A 12,471-nucleotide genomic window follows, 5' to 3' on the forward strand; every position below is an offset into this window, starting at 1 on the left:
TTAACCCGAATTGCGGTCTCGGGTCAATCCCGGGACCGCGTCTGCCTCAGGGTCGCGTTTGTCCTCACCCGAGGGCTGTCGTCAGGCCTCTGCAAAGACGGCCGGGCGTCGCCCCAAGTTGAAGCGGTCGCCGAGCTTTCTCGGCGCGACCGCGTGTCCCGTACACCGCCGGCCTCTCGACGTTCAACTGTAAAATTAAACTGTGAAATCAACTCGATGAACAACGGAACATCATGGCTTTAATGAAAATACATATGATTGATGGTGCTGTTATTAATTTTCCTATTTGTACATAGGCCTACATGTGTCACTTATTTATTTTCTTATTTATTATTTAATTATTGAAAATTCCACTTTGTTGGAACCATGAAGAAAAGAAATCAATGAAAAAAAATAAAAAAGGGGAGCCGGGGAGTTTGCCGGGGAGTTTTATCAAACATTGTATTAGGCTGCGAGCCCAGGCCATTTATCTTTCAGTTTCGTAGCGCACATAAGGTAACTAACTGAAAATGATTTTAAAATGTTCCTTAGAAATTTAGTAACAAATATTGCCTTGTTCCCACTTCCAAAAGTTGCACGTTTTACAGAACAGACGATTTTACTACAATAAATATGTGTTACATTCTGTCCTATTTTCTCTGCTTTTCCGGTATCATGGGCCAATGAACGGCCTTCTGCATGACGTAACCATCAAATTAGTCAGCTATAGGTGGATCCCCCGTGGTCGGATGAATATCAGATGTACTACTGCTCGCTTTTGCGTTGAGTTGGATAGCCTTAACATAGTTTTTTTCAGTTATTCTAAGGAGGTGTTGAGAAGTATAAGTAAGATATTAAACACTTGTATATCCTTACCCGTAAATATATACTACTACCCTTACCATAAATAGCAATTTTAGTTGAGCACTAGCTCATAAGACGTTGTTAAATAGGTACGGTGCGGTAACTCCAAGGAAGGCTAGACCTAGAATAATATGTCACAAACAACGATATTTTCTGGCTTGCATGAAATGTTTATGATTAATTTAATGACTCTTCTTGACTATTCAGCAGACTTATACTACTATATTGGCCACAGCATATTTGGAAATAGAAATTATTGGCTGTTTCTGTAATGCACGGTTGTGTGAAAGAGAAGAAAATAATCAATTTTACTAATGTCGGTTGGTCTAAATCTGAATTCATAAGGTCGACAAGAACTTGGGAAGCAATGATAAGTTATGCCGTGGAAAGAAAGCATTGGAAGCGATTGAGAGGTGAGAAATCAAGTTGTAGACAGACAGTTGATGTTTTAAAATATAGTCTATAGTCCAAACTCATAGGGCATTTCAGACTGTTATATATCAAAATTTAGTGTAGATATAGTCTAGTACTGGTATGCAAACACTGCTGGACTGTAGTACATGCAATGAGCATATATACGCTCATTGAGTACATCAGATAAAATGCATCATGTATTCAAGGTATTAGTTAGTATTTAGTGGTATTTTTACACTCATGCTGTTCAAAATATGATTTTCTTCCTCATTTTAGATACTGTAATACAAAAGAAAACGGCAATGTTCCACCAATCCGACCTAACGCAGGCTCTAATCCCTGCTGCTATCAGTGCTATAAAATGGATTAAACAAGAATTCTTGAAGGGTAAAGGCAGTGGTGAGCTGTAGCCGGAACGCACCGGAACGGCGTTCCGTTTGTTGGACATTTTATTGCATTTGCGTTTCTGTTGTTGGACATTATATTGCATTTGCGTTCCTGTTTATTGTACAAAAAGTCTAATTTCTCTGGTGAATCTAGTTATAAATTTATGTTTTGTTATATCATAATTCGTATTTCTTTTTACATCACATCACACAAATAATTAGTACATCAGTAACGTGTAATAGATGTTCCCCCGACCTTTGGCCTCATGGAAATTCATCACATACTTTTTTAATAAAAACCTTTGTATTGAATCGCTATGAATATTGTTGTAATTTTACACAGACATAGTTCTGAAATTTTTTTCATATTCCATTGTAGTTCTGCGGCTCTATCTTAGGCCAGACAAAACTTTCTTTAACGTCCGAGTCGTGTTGTAAATATATTACATTTTTGCGAATTAGGTGCGTTCCGGTTGTTACGATTTTTCCAGCTCATCACTGCGTAAAGGTATATGAGAATCATAATAGTTGCAAACATCTTAGAGGGGTTTTCATATTGAAATACTTCAGCACTTTTCTGCAATTGGAACTGCTCATCAAACTCATTGAGGTTTTCAATTCATTTTTTTCTCAACTATGAAGATCTTTTGAAGTTAACGAGGCATTAAAAAATAAAGCTGAGGAATTTGTTTGTTCACTGTATGAAGAGGATAGGAAGAATGTAAATGATACCAGGTCACGTCTATTTAACACTGGCAAACATAAGAATTATACTTTTTCACCCAACAATGATTCACTGAAGAAGCATGTGGCCCTCAAATCAGTTCTTGAGTTGGCAAACTGCAAGTGTAAGAAAAATAGTCAAAACAATTTATGCAAGTGTGGCAAAATCAACTTAAATTGCACCGATTTTTGTTTTTGTATTGACTGTGTGACGACCCTTGTTTTGTCTTTTAGAATTAGATGATGTCATGTGATAATATTGCTGTATTTTGTATTTCTAACACTGAAGACCCTGAGAGCGCTGTGACACTGTCGATCTGTCTTTTGGTATCCTGTTAGCCTATGCTGTGGTTTGCAGCAGTGCAGTTGTGGTTGTTTTAGTTGGATTTTTGGTGTTTTAGGTTTTTCTTGTGTCTGTTAAATTAATGTTAGTTCTTGAGAAGGGTACCCAGGGTGTTTATTTTTGATTTTATGGTTTATGACGGGTTTGGATATTCTGATATTGCTCAATAGAATGATTTTGTTGTTTGAGTGTAGTGCAATTGCAGTTGTTTTGCTATAGGTTGTACCGGTATGTTAGTCGTTGGTTGTACTACGGATTTGGTTATTGTCTTGTCAGTGCTGTTCAAGTGTTGTGTATTTTTGTTATTTTCGTTGTACCCTTTCTGTTTTCTTGATTTCATTGGAGTATTTGGTTGTATTAAGGATTGTAATTAATAAATAAAACAAAATAGTATAAATTGAAGTGAATATTGGGAGGAAACTTGACGTCAGATCATATTGGAAGATATTCTGAACTTGAATATTAATAAAAATAGACTGCCGGTACGCTACAAAATTGGGCGAGAGCACGTCAGGATATCTTCTAAACATAATATGTCACGCAGAAATAGAAAGAACGCTCAAATGAAGGGAGAGAATGACTTCGTTGCTCAAATGAAGGTACTGGAGGCTAAATGGACAACAATGGAAGCGCGAGTAGAAGGGATCGAAGGAGCAGTAGATGAACTTGGGAATGATGTAAAACAGTGTTATGACAGTGCGATGGTACTTAATCAAGATGTGAGAGATTGGCGAGAGGAGTTGCAAGTGACACTGCATGGTTTTCAGGAGAACGTGATTGAGACATTAGTGAAAAGCAAAAGTGCCGGAGTCGGTTTGAACAAATCCGGAGGACAAGCTGAAGGGGCAGGCAAAATGGCACCACAGAGTTATGTGATGAGGGAGGACCAGAGTGACAAGGCAGAGCACACTGAATCAAAAGTTACACCACCTGACAACAACTTCGGGAGTAGACCGATGCCGGAAATGGAGTCTCCACCTATCATGCCCAGGTATCCGGTTGGTTTTTCTACCCCTATGACAAAAGGCTGTACTAGTGCATGTGGGATTATGTTCAGGCCAGAAAGATAGCCGGAGCAGTTTGATGGATCGGAGCCTTGGGGCTCGTTTCTGTACCATTTTAAAGCTATAGCTACAATTTTTGCGAGGATTAGACGACAAAGTTCGTTTGCACATTGATCTTTTGCAACCCGCCACATTGGAAGATGCAATGTCGTTGGCTACCAGATATCAATATTATGAGAAGTCATGGGAACCCGCAAAAGAGGTGATCAAACCAAGGGCTACTGTTGCAAAGATTTCTAGCGATAAGGCCAAGGTGACATTTGGAGATGATATAGTCCAGGAGATTTTAAACCGCCTGGCACCACTGGAGGCCTTAGTTGCGGAAACGTCGAGATCCCGCGTATCTCCGACTTCTCGTACCTCTTGTTTCAGATGCGGACAGGTGGGGCACAGGATCAGTGATTGTCGCAGTCCACAAGCTCTTACACTACCGTCCACACCATGTCCCCGCTGTAAGAAAACGGGTCATTGGGCTCGAGATTGTCCAAACAACACGGGTGGACCGACTTATTTCCGATGCGGACAACCAGGACATATTAGCCGAAACTGTTCCCAGACCACTGAACAAAGACCAGTAAGTAGTGCTTCCACTCCCAACCAGTCTTTAAACTCGGAACAGCAGGGATGAGGTCCGCACTCCCTGCTAACATGATTTTAGATGATGATATGGACCCATTTCCCTCGACTATGATTTCTTCTCTTACATGGACTAATGGATGGCATGTCAAGGCTTTGGTCAATAACGTGCCTGTTTTGTTTTTGATTGATACCGGTGCGGGTGTCTCGCTCATTGACACCGCTGTTTACTCAATGTTACAAGAAAATTCGGACATTCCAGAACTGCATTCTTTTCAAGTACCCCTGCGTACTGCCAGTGGCGAGTCATTAGTGTCTCATGGTGCACTTGATGTCAACCTGACGATTGAGAGCTGGTCTGTGGAGCACACGGTTGTTTTCGCTGATCTAGGGTCACGGATGGGCATTCTAGGTATGGACTATCTTGGCAAATGGGACTGTGTTCTGTATCCCTCGTCGGGTCGCTTTGTTCTTGAGGGACAAGATGTTACTGTGCAGCACCAAACATCGGTTCCTTGCTGTCGTGTGACTGTAGAGGAGGATGTGGTTATACCGGCCCGCTCTGGAATTGTTGTACTCGCTCAGCTACAGCAGCCATGGCCCGTCCAGGGACCTAACATAGTAGCCGTTGTTGAGCCAGTGGAGATAGGCAACATCAATTTGGTCGCTTCGCTGCCGTTGGTTGACCCATCTAAGAAGGAGGTACCCGTTTGGATGAACAATGGGACGTACTATGATGCTGTCCTACCCACAGGATCTTTAATTGGCATAGCTCAACCATACTTTGTCCGTGAAACAATGGTGGCGCCAATCTCTGAAAAGGCGGAAGAATTCAATGGATTACCTGACCATCTTCAGGACTTGATTACATCGACGGAGGGACTTTCGGCTGATCAGTACCGAAAATTGTCTTCTTTGTTAAGAGAGTTTAAGGACATATTTGTCGGCCCCGATGGAGAACTCGGGCGTACATCGGTTGCTCGCCATCACATAGTAACTACAACACCGCATCCTATTCGACAGGCTCCGCGACGTCTGGGCTGGGCAAGGAGACAAATAGCAGAGGATGCTGTTGACAAGATGCTGGATCAAGGGGTTATTGAACTGAGTGACAGTCCATACTCGTCACCCATTGTTCTGATACCAAAAAAAAGACGGCACTACTCGTTTTTGTATCGATTCCAGATTACTTAATTCAATTACGTACAAGGACGCTTACCCTTTACCTTGTATCGATGACATCGTGAAGTCCCTTAGCGGGTCAAGTTGGTTCTCGACGCTTGACTTGGCTAGCGGCTACTGGCAGGTGGAAGTTGATCCGTCGGACAGAGCGAAAACTGCTTTCAGTCTTCCGGGAAAAGGACACAATCAATTTGTAGTCATGCCCTTTGGTCTATCCAATGCACCTGCAACCTTCGAGCGGATGATGGATCGAGTGTTGGGTGGAATTATCGGGAAAGGATGTTCTAATTATTTGGATGATGTTTTAGCCAACGGATCCGATTTTGACACTTCATTGAGCAGTTTGCGGGAGGTTTTCCTTCGACTTCAGGGTGCTGGTTTGAAACTCAAGCCGACTAAATGCCAGTTGTTTCGTAGATCAGTTACCTACCTGGGGTACAAAATTTCTGCTGGAGGGAGGGGTTCGCTGTGATTCTCACAATGTAGCAGCTATAGTCGAGTGGGAAACATCTCAGGGGGTATCAGATGTTAGAAGTTTCTTGGGAACTGCCAAATATTATCGACGTTTTGTACCAGGTTATTCCACTATAGCGACGCCTTTAGTCCGCTTGACTCGAAAGAATGTGAAATTTGAGTGGAGTGCTGACTGTCAGGAAGCATTTGGAATTATTAAGCGTCTTTTGACATCTGCTCCTATCCTGGCTTTTCCATTGGTTCAGGGAGACTTTATTTTGGACACCGACGCAAGTGGCTCTGGTACTGGTGCTGTGTTATCACAATTGCAAGATGGGGAAGAACATGTTATTGCTTATTTCAGCAGAACTCTATCCAAGACGGAACGCCGATACTGTATCACTGAAAGGGAGTTGTTGGCAGTGATTCAATCCGTACGACATTTTCGCCATTATTTGTGGGGGAGGAACTTTTTGATTCGCACTGATCATGGTACCTTGAAGTGGCTTTTAAATTTCCGAGAACCCGAAGGGAAGGTGGCTCGCTGGATCTCTACACTGTTCACGTATGATTTCAGCATTGAACATCGAGCAGTGACTAAACATGGTAATGCCGATGGTCTATCTCGTCAAACCAGACGCTGTAAGCGCCCGGACTGCCCAGATTGTGTGTCTACTTCACAGGAACCTGACATCAATGTTCGTGTAGTAGCACCTCTGTATAATGCTGACTTGCCTGGGATACCAACAAACTGTAACTGGATGGACACATACACGGAGGAAAGGATTCGAACTTGCCAAGCCGAGGACCCTCATCTTTCTGCAGTTATTGCCTGGAAGCGCCGTTCATATCATAAACCCCACCCACAGGATTATATGCATGAATCTCTAGAGACCAAGCGTTATCTAGCTCAATGGCATTTGTTATATTTGACAGGTGAAATTTTGTATCGCAAGTGGATACCCGAAACATTGACTAGTGCTCCCGTTTATCAATTTTGCATTCCTGGGGCATTGAGAAGTAAAAATCTTCAAGCATTTACACAGTGCCCGTACCGCCGGACATTTAGGCTTTAATAAAACATTCAAGAGTGTTCGTGCTCGTTTTTATTGGCCTGGTTTTAAAAGAGATATTTTGCTTTGGTGCCGGTTTTGCAAACCTTGCGCTTCGGCTAAGATGACTCACGGGCGCAAACAGGGAGATCTACGACAACTGCTCTGCGGATCTCCCATGGAACGGGTCGCCATGGATTTCTTGGGACCACTACCACGTACCAAGAATGGAAATGAACATCTTCTGGTACTATCAGATTATTTCACCAAGTGGGTGGCAGACTGCAGAGGTAACAGCCGATGTGCTGATCACCCAGTTCTTCGCAAGATTTGGAGTTTCTCGGATTATTTACACTGATCAGGGTCGAGATTTTGAATCTCGGTTGTTCACCGAGATGTGCGACTTGTACGGTATAGTCAAGACGCATACGACACCTTATCACCCTCGATCCGATGGACAAGTGGAGAAGTTTAATCGAACGATTCAGCAAATGCTCAAGCCTTATGTGAACGATCATCGAGACGATTGGGATGACCATGTTCCTTATCTGTGCATGGCTTGCAGAGCTACAGTGCATGAAAGTACGCAGTTTACACCCCCAATTGGCTTATGCTTGGCCGAGAGATTGACCTCCCTATCGATGTCATGTATGGGCGTCCGACTCAAACTCCTCTACATCCTTGTTATACCAAATATGTGGAATGGTTTAAAGATGTCACTGAGGAATCTTTTGTATGTGCCAGAAATCATTTGTATCAAGCTGCCTTGCGACAGAAGAGAAATTTTGATGTTCATGTGCAACAACAGAAGTTTGAAGAGGGAGACCTTGTGTGGTACTATTACCCACCCAAGAAAAAGAAGCTGAGTTATCCTTTGCAAGTTCCTTTCACAGTTAGGAGATGTCTCTCAAATCACACTTATGAGATACAACGGAATCCAGGCGACAAGACGCGTGTGGTGTGGTTCATGTGGATAATTTGCGACCTTTTCTTCATGAAGAGACCCAGGAACCAAGTGCTTTCTTAGATGATAGCCCGCCGGATTCGGGGGAACAGACATCGGAAGAGGCGAATTCTGCGGAACACACACCAGGAGAGGCGGATCTTCAGCCTTGTGAGGAAATAATACCTTGGTACGAGTTGCCCAATCCAGAAGGACAAACTTTACGTATGTCTAAGCGTGAGCGTAGACAACCTGCATATTTTAAAGACTTTGTGTAAATATTTTGTGTTGACTACTGCTTCTTTCGTTGTTTAATTTTTCTAATGAAGATGAAAACATTCATTCATAATGTTCCATCTAGAAGAGGGGGGTAATGTGACGACCCTTGTTTTGTATTTTAGATGATGTCATGTGATGATAATATTGCTGTATTTTGTATTTTTAACACTGAAGACCCTGTGGGCGCTGTGACACTGTCGATATGACTTTTGGTATCCTGTTAGCCTATGCTGTGGTTTGCAGCAGTGCAGTTGTGGTTGTTTTAGTTGGATTTTTAGTGTTTTAGGTTTTTCTTGTGTCTGTTAAATTAATGTTAGTTCTTGAGAAGGGTACCCAGGGTGTTTATTTTTGATTTTATGGTTTATGACGGGCTTGGATATTCTAATATTGCTTAATAGAATGATTTTGTTGTTTGAGTGTAGTGCAATTGCAGTTGTTTTGCTATAGGTTGTACCGGTATGTTAGTCGTTGGTTGTACTACGAATTTGGTTATTGTCTTGTCAGTGCTGTTCAAGTGTTGTGTATTTTTGTTATTTCCGTTGTACCCTTTCTGTTTTCTTGATTTCATTGGAGTATTTGGTTGTATTAAGGATTGTAATTAATAAATAGAACAAAATAGTATAAATTGAAGTGAATATTGGGAGGAAACTTGACGTCAGATCATATTGGAAGATATTCTGAACTTGGATAATTATTACATAGACTGCCGGTACGCTAAAACTGCAAAAATCACAGTACACTTATAGAGGAAAAGTCTATTTGCAAGATAGTGGATTTCGAAAACAATTCAGAAGAAAGTGAATTAGATATTGCAGATGATTTAATAAGTATCATTTATTTGTTTGTTTATTCGGACATTTGTTAGTGTCGTAGTCCTGTTTCTAGAAATAATATTGCCTTTGTTCAAATACATAACCACATAAACTAAAAAAAGACTAATTGTAATATTTCTGTTCACTATATTATGTACATACTGTACATTCATTTAATTTTCTTGACTTCCGGTAAATTTCTAAGTGAGAAATAACTGATTTATTTGTGTTTTCGTGCTCACGATGTCAATTTGTGACTCCATTGCTTAAAAATAAATACGTTTGATAGCGTCTCTAAAATGGATGTAGATTATTATGCTGTTCTTGTTGTAAACTGCTTGTGGTTATTACATAAAATTTATTCGACCTTTCGAGGTAACTCGCGACTTCTGTCACACAATTAAAGTATTTTTGTTGTTGGTTACATGTATGCCATATTTTTCGTAATCTACCTAATAAATTATGATTGACTGAGGAAGTCTGATTTTGGTCAGGCAAAACGTTACAGGAATACATTTGTGTTAGTGTGCTGTAGGGCTCTCGAATTGCATAGTTCTTATGTATGTGTTGTAAACTTATGGTTATTGAATTTCCGGGAACCTCTTATATTCAATTTCGCATCAAGATTGTGGAACAAGCTGTAATGCGTTCAGTATGTTCATTTTCACACAAAACTGAAGAATTTATTTAGTTACCAGATGTGTGCTGCGAAACTCATTTTCTGGGCGTTTTCAAGGCTTCGCCCATATCCGTGGTAAGGATCTACAAGTGTTTAATTCAATTCGTTTATTACTCCAGACCGCTGTGGTCCATATAAAAACAACACAACAAATAAACATAAGCAAAACAAAAATAACGCAATAAATACATAAAATAACTGATATGACAATCAGATTCACAGTAAGTCTTAAAAAATATTTATAATATATCAATTTAAGAGACCAAAAGTGAGGTATAGAATCTAAGATAGCCTTATACTTTTTAACAACGTCTTAGCATAACTTAACTAATAATAACTAAACAGGGCTATGGAAAGGCTGCCCAACTCAACGCAAGATCGAGCGGTAATAACTAAGATTCATCCGCTCGCTAACAGCTGATTCGATTCAATTGTTACGTCATGCAGAAGTCATTGTTCATTCCCGGAAATGTAGAGAACATAGGACAGATCGTAGCACATATTTCTTGTAGTAAAAGCGTCTTTTCCGTAAAACGTGCAACTTTTGGAAGTGGGAACAAGGCAATATTTGTTACTAAATTTTTAAAATTTAAATGAAAATTGAATTGGTTGAAATGAGGATAGAAAATGGTTATTTCGTATTGTTCCGTTGGCTGTAGGGGAGATGCGGGTGACTTGAGCCACGAGGAGACTTGTTCCACCCCCAAAATTAGCAACATGCATTAGTAATAGAATGCTCGCGCGCCCTCTGTTGGTAGGTTGTGTCATTACTTTATATTTGGTTGTGAGAAGCAGACGTTCTGTAGCTCTGGTGGAAAACAGTTAATGAAAAAGCCGGGATCGCAGCAAAAAGTGAATTTCATGGTCTCAGGTAATATGTTTACTATTAATAATATTTCAAGTCGTGGTTTAATCACATTAAGTCATTGTGTAGTCTATGTTGTGATGCTCTAATGGAGACTATTGCAGCGCACGTCGAGTAGTCATTCGGCAGTAGCGGAGCTCAAATGGGAAGATGGCCGATCATGGGAGGGTTGATCCAGTGGTCACCAGGAGGGTTGCTCCGTGGCTCAACGCTCCTGCATTGGATATATTTTTCATCACATTTTTTCTTTATCAGACGATGTCGCAAACATACAAAAGAAAATCAACCCGTGGAAGTGATCCGGCATTAGTCGAAGGGCGGCAGAAGCGGTAAAAGAGGGATGCAGTATTAGATCGGCAGCGAGAACATTTGATGTGGACCGAATGACGCTTAAGCGACACATGATTAAACAAAAACATGACCCGTTTGGTACAAGCGGCTACAAGAATTGCAAGCTCAAGAATATGATATTCAGTCCTGAAATGGAAGCTGAACTAGCTAGTCACATCAAAACACTTGCAGCAAACTACCATGGCCTATCCAAAGATAAATGCCGATGTTTGGGGTATGAGTTTGCAGCAAGAAACGATGTTGATGTGCCAAAAAATTTGAAAATCAACAAAAAATCTGGTCAAGGGTTTTGGCTTGGATTGAAAGCACGCAATAACCTTGCAATTCGAAGTCCAGAAGCTACTTCATTAGCCAGAGCAACGGCGTTTAATCGCCATACAGTAGGACAGTTCTACAAAAACCTTGCCAAAGTAATGGACCAACACAAATTCGAGGCACAAGACGTATATAACATCAACGAAACAGGGTGCCATACGGTGCAAAAGCCTGAGAGCATTGTTACGGAAAAAGGGGTTAAGCAGATTGGTTCTGTCATATCAGGTGAGAGAGGTGAGCTGGTAACCGTAGTCAATGCGATCAACGCTGCTGGTGGATTTATTCCGCCCTACATGATATTTCCTCGTGTCAATTATCGTAATTACTTCATACGAGGTGCGCCACTGGGATCTGACGGTGCGGCCACCAGATCAGGTTGGATTAACGAGGAAACGTTTATAAACTATCTCGATCACTTCATTAAGCATACACGCTGTATACCCGACAGAAAGGTATTGCTCATCTTAGACAATCACGAGGCCCACGTTTCACTGACAGCTGTTGACAAGGCAGAGGCGAACGGATTTGTGGTGTTGACCATCCCTCCACACACGTCCCACAACCTCCAGCCTTTAGACAAGACTGTTTATGGATCATACAATAGAGCCTACGCGCGCGCGATGGATAATTAGATGAGGTCCAATCCGGGTAAGACTGTGTCTACATACGATATAGCTCATTTGGTGAACGAAGATCACATCTGCGCATTCGTACCGCGTAATATCCTAGCTGGCTTCCACAGCACTGGTATTATGCCTTTCAACAGCGACGTATTCTCAGATGAAGACTATGCGCCATCTTCAGTTACAGATCGCGAAAATCCAGTTTGCTCGGCAGTAGACAATGTTGAAAGCGTGTCAGGTTTACAGAGAAATCCCGATACTCCCACGAACCAAAAAGATAACACAATTCAATCAGCAACTGGCGTTGGGAGCAATACTGGTTTGATTAGAGCAGTGCAGACTACCAACGCGGAGACTCCTTATGTGTCTCCAAGTGATATACTACCTTTACCGAAAACAGGGCCAAGAAAGGTGAAAGCTTCAATATGAAAAAAGGTAACACAGGAATTTTGACAGACACGCCAGTTAGAGATGAAATAGCAGCAAAATCAGTGGCTAGGATAGAAAAAAATAGAGCAAAGAACTTCGGTCGGGCTAAAAAAATGCTCTTTGCAAACAAGAAAACAGT

At 41.3% G+C, this 12,471-nt stretch overlaps 2 protein-coding genes and 1 non-coding gene across 3 annotated transcripts in view; all 3 read left to right on the forward strand.

Moving 5' to 3' along the window:
- The window catches only part of LOC120346840 (5.8S ribosomal RNA), a 154-nt gene extending 99 nt beyond the window's left edge, over window positions 1-55 (forward strand). Inside the window, exon 1 of the ribosomal RNA XR_005570043.2 lies at window positions 1-55. This exon is cut by the window's left edge and continues 99 nt beyond it. This is a non-coding gene — a ribosomal RNA (5.8S ribosomal RNA).
- A 4,366-nt stretch (window positions 56-4,421) lies between these two features.
- Window positions 4,422-5,543, forward strand: LOC144425704 (uncharacterized). The gene has a single exon (XM_078115224.1). It carries the CDS (start codon window positions 4,422-4,424, stop codon window positions 5,541-5,543), a length of 1,122 nt encoding a protein of 373 aa, XP_077971350.1.
- A 5,454-nt stretch (window positions 5,544-10,997) lies between these two features.
- LOC144425705 (uncharacterized) lies at window positions 10,998-11,912 on the forward strand. The gene has a single exon (XM_078115225.1). It carries the CDS (start codon window positions 10,998-11,000, stop codon window positions 11,910-11,912), a length of 915 nt encoding a protein of 304 aa, XP_077971351.1.
- The last annotated feature ends 559 nt before the right edge of the window (window positions 11,913-12,471 follow it).

Source organism: Styela clava, chromosome 8, assembly GCF_964204865.1.
Source record: "Styela clava chromosome 8, kaStyClav1.hap1.2, whole genome shotgun sequence".
In the NCBI taxonomy this organism is placed as follows: domain Eukaryota; kingdom Metazoa; phylum Chordata; class Ascidiacea; order Stolidobranchia; family Styelidae; genus Styela; species Styela clava.

What these genes read in the sequence shown, in the direction of transcription:
- LOC144425704 (XM_078115224.1), top strand. Translation starts at nt 4,422, where the DNA reads ATGATTTTAGATGATGATATGGACCCATTTCCCTCGACTATGATTTCT.
- LOC144425705 (XM_078115225.1), top strand. Translation starts at nt 10,998, where the DNA reads ATGACGCTTAAGCGACACATGATTAAACAAAAACATGACCCGTTTGGT.